At 49.7% G+C, this 19,413-nt stretch overlaps 1 protein-coding gene across 1 annotated transcript; it reads right to left on the bottom strand.

Moving 5' to 3' along the window:
* Nucleotides 1-17,163: 17,163 nt before the first annotated feature.
* Nucleotides 17,164-18,786, bottom strand: ID3 (inhibitor of DNA binding 3). The gene is made up of 3 exons (XM_066265136.1): nt 18,396-18,786; nt 18,199-18,281; nt 17,164-17,652 (listed from the first exon to the last, which is right to left on the bottom strand). Exons 1-2 carry the CDS (start codon nt 18,693-18,695, stop codon nt 18,222-18,224), a joined length of 360 nt encoding a protein of 119 aa, XP_066121233.1. The 5' UTR covers nt 18,696-18,786; the 3' UTR covers nt 17,164-17,652; nt 18,199-18,221.
* Nucleotides 18,787-19,413: the final 627 nt, after the last annotated feature.

Below are 19,413 nucleotides of genomic sequence, written 5' to 3'. Positions count from 1 at the left end.
AAAAACCTGCGAGGTTGTCTATCAACAAGTTAACCCCTTTATGGGCTTGGGGAGGAGGAAAAGGATGTGAAAGATGCAACCGCGGTGGGAAGCCCAGGGCTGCCAGAGTGGCCGATTCTTTCCAGATGTTCCCAGACCCTGGAGAAGTTTTTCACAGATGTTGGTCCTGTGGTGGTGGCCTCACATTGGGAGAGGGGCAATCAGATTTGGGTCCCAATAATGAAGCCCAGAGGAGCTTGGGGAAAGCCACTGTAATTCCTGTGATTACCAATGTATTCCTTCTTTTTCCTGCTAGAACTCTTTTTATTTATTTATTTATTTATTTATTTATTTATTTATTTTTACAGAGGCAGAGATAGACAGGGATAGACAGACAGGAATGGAGAGAGATGAGAAGCATCAATCATCAGTTTCTCGTTGCGCGTTGCAACTTCTTAGTTGTTCATTGATTGCTTTCTCACATGTGCCTTGACCGTGGGCCTTCAGCAGACCGAGTAACCCCCTGCTGGAGCCAGTGACCTTGGGTGGTCCAAGCTGGTGAGCTCTTTGCTCAAGCCAGATGAGCCCGCGCTCAAGCTGGCGACCTCGGGGTCTCGAACCTGGGTCCTTCCGCATCCCAGTCCGACGCTCTATCCACTGCGCCACCACCTGCTCAGGCTTATTTATTTATTTATTTTATTTTTTCTTATTTATTTTTTTATAAAGATTTTATTTATTCATTATAGAGAGGGGAGAGAGAGAGAGAGAGAGAAGGGGGGAGGAGCAGAAAGCATCAACTCCCATATGTGCCTTGACCAGGCAAGCCCAGGGTTTTGAACCGGCAACCTCAGCATTTCCAGGTTGACACTTTATCCACTGCGCCACCACAGGTCAGGCTCCTGCTAGAACTCTTTTAAATGCACACCTCACCTTGCTACCCTCTAGCTTAAGGTCTGGCAAATTGTTTCCCACTGAGGCTTGGCCATCTATCTCATTGGCATCTGCCTTCACAAGGGGGACCTTAGGATCTGATCATATGCAATTTTTCACACTCCACCTCAGACCTCCCTGCTCTTCCTGTTTAGACATGCTGTTCTTTTTGCTTGAGGTGTCTCTCTCCACGTCTTCCACCAGGAAAATAAGGCCTTCCCTCCGACACAAGTTTCTCAGACACCCAAGTCATTGAGAATGCTTATGTACACCCCATATGCACACGTGATCTCAGATCACATCAATAAAAAAGGGTATATTTTAACCCTTCAGACTGACAGAATTGAAATCTGGGACAGCAAAAATCAAGAATCCAGGTCAATTACACTGAAAAATAAGGCTCAGAATTCTTTTGAAATAAGCAAGATACTCAGTCTTTGGAGTCCAGGAGGTGTTGACAGCTTATACCACCGGTCACTCAGAAGCTGACCCTGACCTTGCGTCCCACTCTTGTTAGGAATCTCAGTCTGTCATCATTTCACATTGCATTGACAGTTGTTTTTCTGTCCTAACTTTTTCTGTCCTAACTTCTCTGCCAGATTTAAGATCACTGCTGCAGCAGGGGCCTGTGTGCTTTTCTTCTTCTTTTTAAAATTTATATATTGATTGATTTTTAGAGAGAAGAAGGGAGAGAAACAGACATACAGAAACACCTTTCTGTTTCTGTATGTATCCTGACCGGGGATAGAACCAGCAACCTTTGCATATTGGGACAAGGCTCTAACTAGCCGAGCTATCTGGACAGGGCATTCTTTTCTTCTTTATCTTCACACCCCAATACTGAGCCCAGTGCCCATTGCAGAGAAGTTCAACCATTGATTATTGAAGTGAACTCAGTGAAAGGTTTTTGGAATAGTTGAAAGACCACTCCCAGTCTCTTCTCAGGAAAGTCTCTAGCCACACTGCCAGTCTCTTTGTAACTAGACGGGGATAAAAATGGGGGCCCTGAATACTCAGGTACCTCCTTCTTCTGGCCTGTGGAGGGGCATAACTTCTTTCTTTTTTTCTTTAACTTTTTAAAAAAATTTTTATTTATTTATTCTTTTTTTTTTTTTTTGTATTTTTCTGAAGCTGGAAACGGTGAGAGACAGTCAGACAGACTCCCGCATGCGCCCGACCAGGATCCACCCAGCACGCCCACCAGGGGCGATGCTCTGCCCACCAGGGGGCGATGCTCTGCCCCTCCGGGGCGGGGCGTTGCTCTGCCGCGACCAGAGCCACTCTAGCGCCTGGGGCAGAGGCCAAGGAGCCATCCCCAGCGCCCGGGCCATCTTTGCTCCAATGGAGCCTTGGCTGCGGGAGGGGAAGAGAGAGACAGAGAGGAAGGAGGGGGGAGAGGTGGAGAAGCAAATGGGCGCCTCTCCTATGTGCCCTGGCCGGGAATCGAACCCGGGTCCCCCACACGCCAGGCCGATGCTCTACCGCTGAGCCAACCGGCCAGGGCTTATTTATTCATTTTAGAGGAGAGAGAGAAAGAGAGAGAGAGAGAGCGAGAGCGAGAGCGAGAGCGAGAGAGAGAGAGAGAGAGAAGGGAGAGGAGCAGGAAGCATCAATTCCCGTATGTGCCTTGACCAGGCAAGCCCAGGGTTTCGAACCGGCAACCTCGGTAGTCCAGGTCGATGCTTTATCCACTACGCCACCACAGGTCAGGCTCTTTAACTTTTTTAAAGGTTTTATTTTTATTTTTAGAGAAGAGAGAGAGAGAGAGAAAGGGGACAAGAGCAGGAAGCATTAACTCCCAAATGTGCCTTGCCCAAGCAAGCGCAGGGGGTTTCGAACTGGTGACCTCAGCGATCCAGATTGACTCTTTTTTTTTTTTTTTTTTTTTTGTATTTTTTCTGAAGTTGGAAACGGGGAGGCAGTCAGACAGACTCCCGCATATGCCTGACCGGGATCCACCCGGCATGCCCACCAGGGGGCGATGCTCTGCCCATCTGGGGCATCACTCTGTTGCAACCAGAGCCATTCTAGTGCCTGAGGCAGAGGCCATAGAGCCATCCTCAGCACCCGGGCCAACTTTGCTCCAATGGAGTCTTGGCTGCAGGAGGGGAAGAGAGAGACAGAGAGGAAGGAGAGGGGGAGGGATGGAGAAGCAGATGGGTGCTTCTCCTGTGTGCTCTGGCCAGGAATCGAACCCGGGACTCCTGCACGCCCGGCCGACGCTCTACCACTGAGCCAACCGGCCAGGGCCCAGATTGACTCTTGACTCACTTTCTAACCTCACCCATCCTTCTGCCCCCATGATTATTCCTCCCCACAAAGGCAAATCCAAAAAAAAAAAAAATGCTAATAGTAGCAAAGTGAGGACAGTCATACCCCAAATCCACTTCAGTGATTACCACAGCCCTATGAGGAAGTCATGATCAACCTCATTTTACAGCTGAGACAACTGAGGCCAGGAGTAGTTCAGTGTTATGCTTGAAGGCACATAGCTTGAGTGTCAGGGCCTGGAATTTTAGTTATTAACTATGTTCCAGTCCCCATTCTGAAGGTTTATAAATCTTAACTCATATAATCCTCATAACATCCCTATGAGGGCCTGACCTGTGGTGGTGCAGTGGATAAAGCATCGACCTGGAATGCTGAGGCCGCCGGTTCGAAACCCTGGGCTTGCCTGGTCAAGGCACATATGGGAGTTGATGCTTCTAGCTCCTCCCCCTTCTCTCTCTCTGTCTCTCTCTCCTCTCTCTCCCTCTCTCTCTGTCTCTCTCTCCTCTCTAAAAATGAATAAATAAATAAAAAATTAAAAAAAAAATAAAAAATAAAAAAATAAAAAAAAAACATCCCTATGAGGTATGTATGTTATCACGCCCACTCTACAGATGAAGAAACTGAGACTCAGAATTTAGGTAATTTGCCTAAGGTCACAGGGCTGGTGATGGTAGAGCAGGTTTTGAGCCAGGGTAGTGTGGCTTCTCTCTCCCCACCCTTCTGCTCTGTATCCTTCCATCTGGATATCCTCTGAAAGCCTTGGCTTCAGCGTGTCTAAGTAAGATAAGAACACCCACCTCACCCTGGCCGGTTGGCTCAGCGGTAGAGCGTCGGCCTGGCGTGCGGGGGACCCGGGTTCGATTCCCGGCCAGGGAACATAGGAGAAGCGCCCATTTGCTTCTCCACCCCCCCCCCTTCCTCTCTGTCTCTCTCTTCCCCTCCTGCAGCCAAGGCTCCATTGGAGCAAAAGATGGTCCAGGCTCTGGGGATGGCTCCTTGGCCTCTGCCCCAGGCGCTAGAGGGGCTCTGGTCACAACAGAGCGACGCCCCGGAGGGGCAGAGCATCGCCCCCTGGTGGGCAGAGCGTCGCCCCTGGTGGGCGTGCTGGGTGGATCCCGGTCAGGCGCATGCGGGAGTCTGTCTGACTGTCTCTCCCCGTTTCCAGCTGCAGAAAAATACAAAAAAAAAAAAAAAGAACACCCACCTCACAGGGTGGTTATGATGATTATATCTAGTATGTGTAAGCATCTGGGGCACAGTAGACATCTAGGAAAAAGTAATAATCTGTTCCTCTCCAAAGCCTCAGTTGACAACTGCAGCAACTGGCCACCAGAGGGGAGTCAAGCGCTGAAGACCTAAGTCCTTCCCAGGGACTGTTCAATGCTTAGGGGTTCTGCGGAGCCCTTTTTCCCCTGTGCTCAAGCCTAGGACTGACAACATTATCTCACCAGGGCAGAACCTCTCAGAACTGACTTTCTCACAAAAGAAATAAGGTTTATACCTTAAATGCATCCAAAGCCCCTTTACCAACAGCAATTCTGGGAGTGGGGTGGTACAGGGTGGGAGAATGTACTCTGAGGGGAGCCCAGCTGTGTTCTATTCGGTGGTGGCAGTGGTGGGGGTTGGCAATTATCAGCCATGCCCCTTCTGCTGGAGGCTGGGTTCCTGGAGCCCCAGCTGCAGGGTGGAAAGTGGCAGAGAGGGCTTTGGAATTGTCTCCCTTGGGGTTTCCATGGTTACAGATTGATGCAAGCAGCCCACTAGGCTGGGTCCTTTATCTGTATTGTCTCCTGGAGAGACAATGGGCTCTGGGGATGGAGGGGGGGCATTCCATGCAGATCACTGCTGCAGCAGGGGCCTGTGTGCTCTGCTCTGTGAAACCCCTGACCCCAGCTGCTGGGGCTGAGAGAGTGGGGCATGGGGGTCAGCCTCGGTAATCACTTCTTGCATTAAGGTACAACCTTACTGCTGCAGGGACTTTGAGGGGCCTTTCTGAGACTCCCAAACAGCCAGGCTGCAGAGGCCTCAGGGTATTAAATAAACAGCACACATCTTGGAGTCAGCCCCGATCAAATCATGAGTCTGACCCTTACTGCTATCTGACTTGGGCAAGTTATTTTACCTGTACAAGTCTCAGTTTCCTTATCTTGAAAGTGGAGACAACGCCTGCTTTACAAAATTACTCGAGGAAGTGCCAAGCCCAAAGCCTGGTGTCAAGAAGGTGCTCAGAGAGTCCCTGGGTTCAGACAGGCTCATGGCATGCTTTGGATCACTGGTTCTGTCACTCCTATGTAGCCCTAACAAGGCCCACTTCTCTCTAGGCCTTAGCTGCCCTATCTGTGACTTGGGGACTTTGAAAAGTTTATAAAAGATAAAATGAGCCTGACCAGGCGGTGGCGCAGTGAATAGAGCATTGGACTGGGATGCGGAGGACCCAGGTTTGAGACCCCGAGGTCGCCAGCTTGAGCGCAGGCTCATCTGGTTTGAGCAAAGCTCACCAGCTTGGACCCAAGGGTGCTGGGTTGAGCAAGGGGTTACTCGGTCTGCTGTAGCCCCACAGTCAAGGCACATATGAGAAAGCAATAAAAACTAAGGTGCCATGCCTTACCAGACGGTGGCGCAGTGGATAGAGCAGCGAACTGGGATGCGGAGGACCGAGATTCGAGACCCTGAGGTTGTCAGCTTGAGCGCGAGCTCATCTGGTTTGAGCAAAGCTCAACAGCTTGGACCCAAGGTCGCTGGCTCCAGCAAGGGGCTACTCGGTCTGCTGAAGGCCTGCGGTCAAGGCACATATGAGAAAGCAATCAATGAACAACTAAGGTGTCGCAATGCGCAATGAAAAACTGATGATTGATGCTTCTCATCTCCCTGTCCCTGTCTGTCTGTTCCTGTCTCTCCCTCTCTCTGACTCTCTTTCTGTCTCTGTAAAAAAAAAAAAAAAAAAAAAAGATGAAATGAGATGATGTTTAGAAACTGCTTGAAGGCCCTGGCTGCTTGGCTCAGTGGTAGAGCATCAATCCGGCATGTGGAAGTCCTGGGTTCGATTCCCAAGGGGAAGCGCCAATCTGCTTCTCCACCCTTCTCCCTCTCCTTTCTCTCTATCTCTCTCTTCCCCTCCCGCAGCCAAGGCTCCATTGGAGCAAAGTTGCCTCCGGCTCTGGGGATGGCTCTGTGGCCTCCGCCTCAGGCACTAGAATGGCTTGGGTTGTAACGGAGCAACGTCCTAGATGGGCAGAGCATCGTCCCCTAGTGGGCATACTGGGTGGATCTCAGTCGGGCGTATGTGGTAGTCTGTCTCTCTGCCTCCCCGCTTCTCACTTCAGGAAAATACAAAAAAAAAAAAGAAAGAAAGAAAAGAAAATGCTTGAGAAAATAGAAATCAAACCCCTCACGGACAATCCTGCCTTCCAGGACTTAAAGCTACTTGAAATATGCAACACATGATTAAAGGGGCAGGCATGTGGCATCTAGATGAGTTGAATCTTTGGTGCTATGACAGATTAGGGAGATTTTCTGAACGACAGAATTGCCAAAAAGAAACAAAGGGTAAAGGGAACTCAGCTCTTTGCTGCCTGTTCTAATAATCTTCTCCAAGGGAAGGGTGTGTACAGGTGGGGAGGAGTAAGGGAAAGTTATTGTCATTTATGCAACACATTTATAAGAGGCAAGTTGATCATTAGCCCCATTAAAAAAAATTTGTTGAGGCCCTGGCCGGTTTGCTCAGTGGTAGAGCGTTGGCCTGGCATGCAGAAGCCCCAGGTTCGATTCCCAGCCAGGGCACACAGGAGAAGCGCCCATCTGCTTCTCCACCCCTCCCCCTCTCATTCCTCTCTGTCTCTCTCTTCTCCCACAGCCAAGGCTCCATTGGAGCAAAGATCGCCCGGGCGCTGGGGATGGCTCCTTGGCCTCTGCCCCAGGCGCTAGAGTGGCTCTGGTTGCAACAGAGCGACGCCCTGGAGGGGCAGAGCATCGCCCCCTGGTGGGCAGAGCGTCGCCCCCTGGTGGGCAGAGCGTCACCCCCTGGTGGGCGTGACGGGTGGATCCCGGTCGGGTGCATGAGGGAGTCTGTCTGACTGTCTCTCCCCGTTTCCAGCTTCAGAAAAATACAAAAAAAAAAAAAAAAAAATTGTTGATTTTAGCCTGACTGGGCGGTGGCGCAGTCCCAGCGTCGGACTGGGATGTGGAGCACCCAGGTTCGAGACCCCGAGGTCGCCAGCTTGAGCAAGGGCTCATCTGGTTTGAGCAAAAGCTCACCAGTTTGAGCCCCAGGTCGCTGGCTCGAGCAAGGGGTTACTCGGTCTGCTGAAGGCCCACGGTCAAGGCACGTATGAGAAAGCAATCAATGAACAACTAAGCTGTTGCAACGCGCAACAAAAAAACTAATGATTGATGCTTCTCATCTCTCTGTCCCTGTCTACCCCTCTCTCTGACTCTCTTTCTGTCTCTGTAAAAAAAAAAAAAAAGTACTGCTCACAAAAAATAGGGGATATTTCAAAATGAATATGAAGTGATTAAAAAAGTATAAAAAAATCTGTTGATTTTAGAGAGAGGATGGAAGAGAGAGAGACAGAAACATCAATCTGTTCTGTATGTGTCCTAACTGGGTATAGAACCAGCAACCTCTGTGCATAGGGATGATGCTCCCTCCAACCAACTAAGCCATCCAGCCAGGGCTTTAACCCCATTTCATAGATAAGGAAACTAAAGGTTGCTATTATTGTTATTCCACTGGATTGGCCAAACAATGTTCAAGACCCAGGAATAAAATTTGTCTGTGGTATAGAAGAGAGAATTTGTCCAAGGGAAAAGTAAAACAATCTCTTCAGTTTTAAATAATCAGCAAAGAGAACCAAACACTTTTAAATGTCTACCACTCATCTTTCCATTAATTGCACTTAGCTCAGAGTCCCACACAAAGTACGTGTTCAAGAAGTGAAAGTTCTTATCACCATCGCTGTTATTATCACATTTATTACTACGCAATCAAGCTGGGGGTACAAAGGTAAATAAAACTCCTTCCTGCATTTGAGGAATTTAGCTTGGTGAGAGGGAAGGGGGAATGCAAGAAAATAGTCTCTTACACTTGTTCAACTCTACAGTTTACAAAGCCCTTTTACATACACCATCTCATTGAATTCTTTCAACAACCTTGAGTGGAAGGCATGTTCTCCATGTGGAGATATGGATACATAGGCTCACTGGGCTCCAAAACTTGCCCAACTGTTGTAAAATATGAATAAAACATGAAATAAAATAATTTTAGGAGGAAAAACACCTTCATTAGGTTAACAGAGGTGTTACAAAGCAATAAAGTATATATATTGGCCCTGGCCGGTTGGTTCAGTGGTAGAGCGTCGGTCTGGCGTGCAGAAGTCCCGGGTTCGATTCCTGGCCAGGGCACACAGGAGAAGCGCCCATCTGCTTCTCCGCCTCTCCCCCTCTCATTCCTCTCTGTCTCTCTCTTCCCCTCCCGCAGCCGAGGCTCCACTGGAGCAAAGATGGCCCGACGCTGGGGATGGCTCCTCGGCCTCTGCCCCAGGCACTAGAGTGGCTCTGGTCGCAACAGAGCGACGCCCCGGAGGGGCAGAGCTTCACCCTTTGGTGGGCAGAGCGTTGCCCCCTGGTGGGCGTGCCAGGTGGATCCCAGTCGGGCGCATGCGGGAGTCTGTCTGACTGTCTCTCCCCGTTTCTGGCTTCAGAAAAATACAGAAAAGAAAAAAGAAAAAAATAATAAAGTATATATATTAATTATAGAAGGCACAGAGACCATGGCCCTATTTTACTAAAGAATATAGAAGAGATAGCTTTTACAGAATTAAAAAAAAACAACAGACAGGCTTTTAAGAGCTCTCATTTATGGAGCAATGACTATGTGTCTGGCACTTTTTATGCATTTTTCTAATTCTCACAGAGACCCTGAATGATAGACATGGTCAGCTGCCTTTCACAGATGAGAAGGCACGGCTCAAAGAGGTGAAGCTTATGTGCCCAGGGTTGCACAGCAAGGAGGCGAGAGAGCCAGAACTGGGCTCTGACACTGAGGTTTGGAGATGGAGCCAGGACTTTCTCCCCAGTTTTGCCAGGGACTAGGCTCCTGCTAAGAGGCGAGTATCCTTTCTTGTCTCACTCCACAGAGCATGATGACTGGGAGGGAGAGCGCAGGCCGTTCTCCAAGGTAAGAGGGCTTGTTTCAGCCCATTTGGGAAGCAACACAGCGTAGCAAGGCCTTCTCAAGGCATGTGCGTCTACGTGCACATGTGTACACACATGCACATGTGTGACTATGTGAGAAGTTGGCTGGGTACCAGGCTTCAAAAAGCCATGTGATAAAAATCTGTACATCTTCCTGAAATGTCAGTTTTACTAAAAAAAGAGAGAGAGAGAAACATTATGATTTTATATTAAAGCACAGATGGCCACAGAATGTATGAGAACACACACTTCACATAATATGCTAAGAGAGTAGATGACAACTGGCATTTTGGGGTTCCTATTTATGTGCCAAGCACTTGTCTAAGAGTTTTATATGTAAACTAATTTAATCCTCACAGTAACTATTTGTGGCAAGGACTTTTATTATCCCCATTTTATAGAGACAGACACTGAAGACAAAAGTAGTAACTTGCCCAAGTTCACATAGCTAGTAAGTAGAGGAGTTTAAGCACACAGGCATTTCAATCGCCAATATTAGAGCATCTGTATTGTCCATTGTTTGTTCTATTAAGAGGTTGCAGCCTGATCTGTGGTGACACCGTAGATATAGCATCGACCTGGAATGCTGAGGTCTCTGGTTCGAAACCCCAGGCTTGCCCCGTCAAGGCACATACGAGAAGCAACTAGTATGAGTTCATGCGGCCTGCTCCTACCCCCCTTCACTCTCTCTTTCTCCTCTCTATAAAATCAATAAATAAAATCTTAAAAAAAAAAAAAGTTTGCAAACAGATTTGAGTGGAAAATGATGATGAAGCAGCAGCTGGCGTCCACTGGATTACCTCCTGGTAAAATTATAAGGCTGCCAATTCCTAGCAGCTCACCTGTGCCAGGTTGTCTACCTCTATTGTCTTATTTAATTTCTACAACAACACTTACTATCTAGAGTTTATAGCTGAAAGAGTGAAGCTCAGAGAGGTTCAGAGAAGTTGTGTCACTTAGCTGTGTGTGGTCACACAGCTGTGAAGGGGCAGAGACAATATCTGAGCACAGGTCTGTCTGGTCACAAAGTGTCGCTCATGTCCATGATAGCACCACCTCTGGTCTCCACACACAGCCCCCGCTCCCCCCCCCCCCCGCCACCACTCATTTTCTTCTAGATGGGGATGCTTTTGTAAGTGAGGTGATTCTGGATCAGGCCGAGCCTGGGCTGGCTCACGGGGTCTGAAGCTCTGTCCTTCCACCAGCCGATGACACATTTGCCATGAAATAATTACAAATCCCAATAATGAGAAAGTAGCAGCTGGGCCCTGACTGGGAGCCGGGAGATCTGGCTTCTAGCCCCTAGGGTATGAGGGCATCTTTCCACATGACTTTGGGTGAGTCACTTCCTCCCTCTGGTACTCAGTTTCTCCATCTGTGAAATAGGAATAGTAACACTCGCTAGCCATGACGTACTGAGGGCCAGCCACATGCCAGCAGCCTTCTAGGTGCTTTACATCAGCTCCTCCCTAAATCCTCACCATGACTCTGTGGACAGGTTCCAGGCAGTATTATGGGGAGAGGCTGAGGCTCAGAGAGATGAAGAGCTTGCCCACGGTGGCAGAGCCTAGGAGTGGAGGCACTGGGCTAGAGCACTACTTTTGGTCCCTGTGCTATTCCCCAAGGCACGGGGCTGTCCTGGGTGTGCGTGAAAGGGCTGAGGAGCACAGTGCTTAAGTGCTCTCACTAGATTATGCCAACAACACTAAGGAAGGATTTGTTAGGAATCTGACAATGATGCTCAGCTAGCTAGGTTGGGGTCACACAGGACCTACCAACTGCCAGGTGCTTACATATGCCATCTAATTTAATCACCACAGCAACCATGGGAGGCTCTGAGAGGACAAATAACTTACCTGTAGTGGCAGAGATGACACAGGACAAAGCTAGGATTTCAATCAGCATTTCTCTGATTCTCAGACTAACAGAAAGTACCAGAAAGGCTGCAGTGGCTAGGTGAGGGAAATTCTATATGACCCATTAGTTTGTACAAAGTTTTATATTTTTTTTTTAGATTTTAAGTTATTGATTTTAGAGTGAGAGGAAGCAGGAGAGAGGGACAGAAACATTGATCTGTTCCTGTATGTGCCCTGACCAGGGATCGAACCCTCAACCTTCACATTTTGGGATGACACTCTAAGCAACTGAGCTATCCGGCCAGGGAAGTGTTGTACAAAGTTTTGAAAGATTTTTATTTATTCATTTTAGAGAGAGGAGAAAGAGAAGAAGGGGGAGGGGAGTGGGAAGCATCAACTCCTAGTTATTTCCCCTATGTGCCTGGACCAGGCAAACAGGGGGTTTCAAACCAGCGACTTCAGCCTGTCAGGTCGGTGCTTTACCCACTGTACCACCACAGGTCAGGCAGTTTTGTGTCAAGTTTTAAAAGAGCTGCAGATAGCAACAGCACTGGATTGCAGGTTGTGTTAGAGACCTGGGCTCTGACACTTACTCCAGGGTGAGCTTTGGTGGTCTCCTAATATCTGTGACCTCATAGGGGTGAAATGTAGGCAGTATCCCCGCTCCATGCTCTGTTACCAAATAGACACTTTCTTGCCACTCTCTTTGTATATGGAGTCAGATCTATAGTGAAAAATGCAATTGACAGGATGTGAGACCAATATTTTGGCTCCTGGGGGCCTATCTGGATGAACCCTCTCAATGGAAGCTGGGATCAACCCTTCATACATCTAGATCCACAGCAAGACCTGCCAGGGACCCCCAGTGTGAATCAGGGTATGTGTGGGGTGGGGGGCATGTGTTTGTCCTGATGGTCCCCAAATCCTCTTCTACTCTCTGCATAACCTATAGGTCCCATATCCAGGTGTGTCTTGAACCCCCCACTCACTCTTTTTTGAGGCTAGAAATGGCAAAGGCTGAAAACAAAACCAGGTTTAGGAAGAACCTGGGTCAGTGAGTGGGCAGATTATTCTGGGGAGTCTGCCGTGCCTTGAGTACCATCACTGCCACACAACACACCCTTTTAGCCCCAAACCAACCAATTGCCAGCTGGCCAGCGACCACCTTGACTTAGGGTAATGAGTTCCATATGTTTCCATAAGAAACCAGCTAAGCTTTCCCCCAGCAGTTCTTAAAAAGTGTTTTCTCCCCTCCCAGGCTTCCAACTCATGCTTGGCCACCCTTGTTTCATTTGCTCCTAATTGAGAACGGGAGGGAGGGGGCTGGGTGGCAATGACAAGGAGACAATGCCTTAGGGAATCACCATTCCCTGACTTTACATTTCCAGATTCTCAGAGTGAGGGGCTGTGCGATCCACCAGCCCCTTGCAGTGTCTGTAAGAGCGATGGGTGAGGCCTCAGCTAGCCTATCTCGAAAGTGGGAATAACAGTCGGCTCAGGTTAGGCAGAGTATCACAAAAAGAGCCCTAGAGGGGAAGCTAGGAGGCCTGGATTTGAGTCCTCTCTTGACTACTAACTTGCTGTGTGTCCCTGAATAGGCACTTTCCCCTCTCAGGTCTTCTGACCTCTAGGGGCTCTTCCATCCCTGGCAGGCTTTAGATTTATGAACAGATGACAGAAGGCACAGGGAAAAGCACTAACTTACCTGTTATATATGGGTGACTCCAGGCTTGGATCTGCTGAAGCCTAAGGCCCCCCTACCATGGCCTGTGTTATTGCCAGTCTGAGCTCCCTTTGACCACAGTCTGGCCCAATGAGGGCTTCTGTTGCCAGCTTCCGGCACAAAGCAGAAGCAGGATGATGAGGAGAGGGAGCGTCCCCAGTCCCCAGCCGGCAGGACAGCTCCACCGCTGCTTGGGTGGTGTAGGGGGAGACTGTGGTTGGCAGCCAGCATAGAATGATGTCAATTTGAGTTCAGAGGGCTACAGCACTCCTCCCCTTACCTGGCTTGCCAAAGGCAACCCCCAAATCCTGGTCTCAGGGTGACTTACTACCCTGATTGGGACTGTCCACTGACCCTACCCAATTACTGACTCACTAACCTTGGCCACTAGTGCTACTCAGACTAACCCACACACCCTGTCTATTAACCCAGGCCACAGGCTGACTGCTGCCAGTTTCTACCCACACTTATCCCCAAATCCTGCCTTAATCTGGCTGAACCCCAATTCTGGCCCCACTCTGACCCCTCACTCTTTCAGATTGACCCTTGATTTTGGTCACAAAGCAACCCCTTGACCCTGCCACTGACTGACCCATAACAGGAAAAATAATCAGAGAACAATTAAATGCTAAACTCTATGAGTGAAATAGGACATCAGAGAGGAGAGACAGAGGGGAGTGGGGAGGGAGACCGGGATGGAGGGCAGAGGCTTCCCGGAGGACCCCAGTGGGCCTGGGGCCACACTCAGAAGGTCGAGAGGCCTTGTGCGGGGCAAGTCGCAGGCGCTCGAGGAATGCGAGTTGCCTGACAGAATGAAGGAAGGAAGGAATGGGGTGCGTTCCAGGGCTGCCGCCAGGCCAGGACAAAACTGCAAAACTGCCGAGGCAGGAAGAGGAGTGTGGGCGCGCTGAGGCTGCAGCGGCCCGAGCGCAGCTGGGGGCAGCGGGAGAGCAGTCGGGTCAGCGACTCGGCTGGGTGGGGGACCCCCCCAGGCCAGGAGGCTGGGAACCGGGAGGCCATGCTGCTGGCAGAGCGGCGGGGGCGCCGCGAGACTCCGGATGGGCTGGGAGCCCCGCCCGCAGGCTGCGGAGGGAGCCGGAGCCAGAGCGGAGCCAGAGCTCAGACATCCGGGCGCCAGCGAACACCTGCGAGCGGCCCCCAGGGCCCGCGGGGGGAGCGCGGGTCGCCGGGCCGGGGGCGGGACGAGGGGCGGGGTCAGTCGGTGGCGCTCAGCCAGGCTCGGGTCCACGTGGGCCGAGGCTCCGCCCCTGCCCGGCTGCCAAGAAGCAGTCCGTGGGGAGCAACTCTCTTCTTGCTGGTCGGGGAGCGGGCAGAAAGGACCTTGAGAAGCATCTTTAAGGGAAAGAGCGACAGGAGGTTTGAGGGTGTAGCCAGGGGAATGGAGAAGAGTGGTGCTCATGAGTGATGAGACTGGAAAGACAGATCATTGAAGGTTGACCGGCGCGTCCACAGCTAGGAGGGCTGTAACTGGCCTTCTCGAAAGGGCACCACCATTTCCGGTGTCACAAGCATGGATTCGAATCCCTGCTTGATTGCTTAGGAGCTTTGTGGACACGGGCAAGTTACTTTGCCTGTTCTGAGTCTTATTTTTTTTTTCTTCAGTTTATAGAATAAAAAATCCTTCCAAATGCCCGTGTTTCAGAGCTGATATGATAATGAACGTTAAGACGCAATTAATAGTGAACTTTGTATTTCAGGGAATCTGGTAGATACTTTAGGCGTGTTATTTTTTATCTGAACCACAAAACTGCAAGGGAGGTATCATCATCCTTTTACAAATGAAAGAGAGACCTTGGGTGGCCTTATGTCTTTCGCTCTACAAGCACCCGCTGGGGACCAACTGTGTGCCCAGCCCCGGAATGGCTAGGGAAAAGAGATGGCCTGGAGTGGAGGTGAGAACATGGGTTTTGAAGCTTGATGGAGATAGGTTTACTAATAATCCTTGCTGTGTGACCAAGATCAAGTTAGTCAGCCTCTCTGGATCTGTTTCCTTTGTAAAATGGAAATTATACTTTTCTGGATTGTGGTGAGGATTAGAAAAAATTAAGATAGCCCTGGCCGGTTAGGTCAGTTGGTTGGAACATTATCTGGAAGTGCAGAGGTTACAGATTCCATCTCCCATCAAGTTACAGGAGCAGACCAATGTTCCAGTCTTTCTCTCTCTCTCTTGCTCTAAATGCAATAAACATTTTTACAGAAGGAAAATTTTAAGATAAAGTAGAGCCTGGTACTTGGTAGGCACTAGATAGGTGATTAAGACAGAAGACACTTTCCTCTTTCTGAGAGTTTCCCGACCAAAGGCCAAATTGCTTTCACTCTCTAAGGACTAATGAATTGGTATGCTGGTTTCAGCTTTTGTCTCAGCCACCTGAACAGCTCAGTCTCAGCAAACCTAACAGGCAACTTCCTTGGAATTAGCTTAATAATACCTTGTAGGTGTGTGATGCATTTCAAAGAACTTTCCCACCATTATCTTCTGTCCGGAGAGGCAGCAATAAAAAAACCATCAGCTACTGGGCAAAGAAGTAGACAGGTTTGGGGAGGTGAAATGGTTTGCTCTTTCTAACCTTCCATAGCCCTGCAACTTCTGAGCAAGCAGGAAGCAGCATTTTGTGGCAAAGTGTACAGAATGTTGAGTTCAGTGCCTGGCTCTACTGCAATTAATGGTGTAAGGTGGGGCCAGGTGCCTAAGAACTGTACCCTGAAGATCAGCAATTTTACACAGATGTGAAAACTGAGACTGTTACATAGCTAGTATGTGGCAGAGCAACGATTTGCACACGTGTGTGGCTGTCTCCAGAGCCAGCACAACACAGGTAACTAATGACCCAAGGTAGAGCTAGCCTGGGTCTTTCACCTCTTGGTTTGAGGCAAGAATTCCTCACGTGAGGATTGAAGACTCCGAGGGAATTGGAGATCTGCTATTGCTCTGCAAAGTTGTGTGTGTATATTTGTGCTTATTTTCTGAAGAGAGTGTTCATACCTCCATCAGATCATCAGGAGACAAGAAAACAAGTTGAGATCCACTGAATGGCAGGGAGGATGGTTGGCAAAGACAGGTTGGTTGCCTTCCCACCACATGCCTCTGTTCACCCCTGAAAGCTCACCAGGGTTAAGGTGGGAAGGGTGATGACGTGAGCTGTTTGTTTTAAAATATTGAGCTAACTCATGCCAGGGGCCAACACACAGATGAGATCATATCATAAACAGGAATCTACTGAGGCCAGATGCCGGTAGAGCCCACCTGGGGAGCTGCCAGGTAGGGAGGAAAATGGTATGGGTTGGGTATCTGGACCTGTGGAATATTCAGTCTCAGTTCCTGCTCCTGTTACAATGTTAGTCACTGCAGTTAAGATTAAAATTCCATTTGTCTCTTAAAGGGCTGTGATAATCTGGCTCAGACCCATTATCCACTGAGCCTCAGTTTCTCACTTTTGAAATAAGGATAAAAATGCTCGCTCACAGAGTAGGCTCGCAAAAAGGAAACACCAGAAGGAATGAGGCTGTAGGGCCTCTTCCTCCAGCTCCCAGTCTGGGGTCAGTCTTCAACTACCTGATGGTAGAGAAGAAATTAGTTACCATCACTTCCCAAAAAGCACCAAAACCCTCATCAGAGTGTCTAGGGATTTGAGGGAAGAGACCCCTCTGCTGTTTTCCAATTTTGGAAGCCTAAGAAGCCTTATCAGAGAATCTGAGAAGGGAAATGAAACCAGACCCTGTGACCCATTTATTCATCTCTGAAATGGGTCTATGAACCACCACCCTGTCTGGGCACCAGGTGAGGCTCCAGTCTTCCACATCCTCTGCTAGAAAGACATGAATAATTAACAGCATTGAAGACAGCCATCTGCTAGTGTAGCCCAGAAGCCCAGGGGACATAAGAACTGAGACTTAGACCGGACTTCTATCCCAAGCTCCCAACTTGCTGGGTGAGCTTACACTGGTCACATTTCCTCTCCAGTCTTCCCCAGATAAAATGAGGGGCCAAAGCAAGGATATTCTCTGTACTCAACCCTCAATGGATCAAAGGCTCCCATCATGAGCCCTTTCCACTCTCCTCCCTGGGCATTTTTCCATCTCCCCTTAAAGGGAATAATAAGTGTGCTTTTCACAGGCTCCAAGGACATTTATTTCTCCCAAACTCAGCCTGTGAGAATGTTAGCACTGAAAGAATCAAATTATATACACCAGTGTTTAAAAAATGTTTATTATGCAAAATGTTAACTTTTATAAAAAGTTTAATAACATACATCACATGGTTACAGAAAGTCACCTTCCTGCAAAAAGGTACAAAAGCTATATACTCTATTATAGAGTTCATAATCAGGGCAACAGAGCCTTTTTCCGAGGAGACCAGAAGACCAGCTCTACTGCTGCCTTGGCAGAGTTTGGAGAGCAGCCACTCTACCCCACTCCACATCCCTCCACTCTGAAAGACAGTCTTTAAAACTTGGGGGTGGGGTAGGGCTGGGTGACGTTGCCCAGCTGCTGCCCAGAGCTAGCTCTGGTTCTTAGGCCACCCAAGTTCACAGTCCTTCGCTCCCGGGCGCCAGGTCCAGAACGAGGCAAGGGTTTGGGGAAAACGAGTGGGTAGGGATATTCTGGGGCCCATCCATGCCCTCGGGCTTCCAGCCATCGAGTCCCAGGGTCCCAGGCTGAACGGGCGCCAGCACCTGCGTTCTGGGCGGGGGAGAAAAGACCAGAGAGTCGTCAGTTTCCGCCGAGCGCGCCGAGGCGGGGGCCGTCCGCAGACTGGCCGGCGCCAGAGAGGAAACTTGGTCTCTACCTCCAGCTGATAACTCCGCGCCCCACGCTGCCCCCACCCAGTTGGCGCCAAAGGACCACAGGCAGGGCTGCATTCCCTCTTGGAATTGACACTAGTTGGGAGGGGGCTGAGGAAGACACAGCTCCCTTTAACGACTCCAAACTACTAACAGAACGGCTATTTTATTTAGTCGGATCCGCGCGTAATTTCTTGGGTCTTTGGCCACTGGGGGGAGGGCAGGAGTAACAGGCGTTTGAGGTTTAAACGCACACAGGATGAAAATTGGATCCGTCATTCATTTAATGTGACCAGGGGCAAGTTACTTGCTCCTCACTGGCCTTGATCTCTCTAAACAGAGGGGGTGGTAACCCCTTAAAAGGTTTAGCGACTCCCAGATTTACTGTTTAAACACCACCGCGCCACCACACCCCCACACTGCCCTAAAAGATGGGGATACTCACCTGTAGGCGCCAGGACGGCCAGGTCAGTGGCAGAAGCTCCTCTTCTCGTTGGAGATCACAAGTTCCGGGGAGAGATCGGCTGTCTAAGAGAAAAGGAAACGAGGTGCGAGTTACGCATAACGCTTGGGAGTTCGAAGGGTCCAGCAAGCATCCCAGACCTGGAGCCTCGCTCCGGATCCTCGCACGCCCACACGTACCTGGATGGGAAGATGCGGACCGTCTGGGGGTCCAGGGGCAGGCTCGGCCAAGACGACCTGTAGGTCGAGGATGTAGTCGATGACGCGCTGCAGGATTTCCACCTGGCTAAGCTGAGTGCCTCGCGGGACTCCGGGTACCAGTTCCCTCAGGCGCGAGTAGCAATGGTTCATATCGTCAAGCAAGCTCAGCGGCTCCTCGGCTGTGGGGCCCTTGCCTCGGCCCCTAGCGATGGCTAGGCTGCGTTCAGACAGGCAGCACACCGCCTCGTAGCAGCCGCGCACCGGGCTTAGCGCCTTCATGTTGAGGAATGAGGTTGGAGGGGCCGAAACGACGGAAGAAGGAAAAAAGAAATCCTACCGCAGCTTGCTAAACGCGCACGCTCCTCCGGGAGTACTTATAGAACCCGCCTGGAAGACACGACCCTTTATGCAAAACAGACAACCCTGGCCCCGCCTCCTCCGACCAAGGGCGTTCACAGAGCGGTTAAATTGCAAACAGGCTTTCTCCGGCTGGTCTGACGCCGAATACCGCGGAGTAGTGGATTCAAAGAATGAGGAAGCGCAGATACTGCGGAGAGGCGGGCCTCTTTGCCAGCAAGGATTTTTAAAAATCACTTAAAACCATTAACTTTAAGAATTTGCCTTTTCCTGGCAGAGCCCCAGATCTTTGAGCTTCCCTGCCCCCTGCCAGTCCACCCTCAGCTCAACACTAGTTCGAACCCACAGCTCCTCTGAGGTCATAAATCCCTGAACAGCAAAGAAGCTTTTTTTTTTTTTAAGCAAAAGATTTTTCAAGGGAAACTTGTAAGGAATTAGTGCCGCCTTGTTCCCCAATTTGCTGTTCGTCTGACCTCCAGACTCACTGGCGTCAGGAATTATCTTGTGACCAGAGGGGAAAAAAATTAATTGCGGTGAAGCTGAGGTTACAATGAAGAAAACAGATTTGGGCTAGGCGCTGAGATTGCAGAAGGGGGGGGGGGGGGGGTTTGAGCAAAAAACACTATTTGAGCAACAGGGG

This window comes from Saccopteryx bilineata, chromosome 3 (genome assembly GCF_036850765.1).
Source record: "Saccopteryx bilineata isolate mSacBil1 chromosome 3, mSacBil1_pri_phased_curated, whole genome shotgun sequence".
Classification (NCBI taxonomy): domain Eukaryota; kingdom Metazoa; phylum Chordata; class Mammalia; order Chiroptera; family Emballonuridae; genus Saccopteryx; species Saccopteryx bilineata.
Note: the sequence above shows the minus strand (reverse complement) of the source record. Positions and strands in the feature narration are given on the sequence as shown.

Bases quoted from the DNA above. Each gene is read 5' to 3' on its own strand.
- ID3 (XM_066265136.1), bottom strand. From the start codon at position 18,695: ATGAAGGCGCTAAGCCCGGTGCGCGGCTGCTACGAGGCGGTGTGCTGC. The intron at 18,282-18,395 runs GTACGTGTGGGC...CTTTTCTCTTAG, and splicing joins GTCCGCATCTTCCCATCCAG to ACAGCCGATCTCTCCCCGGA.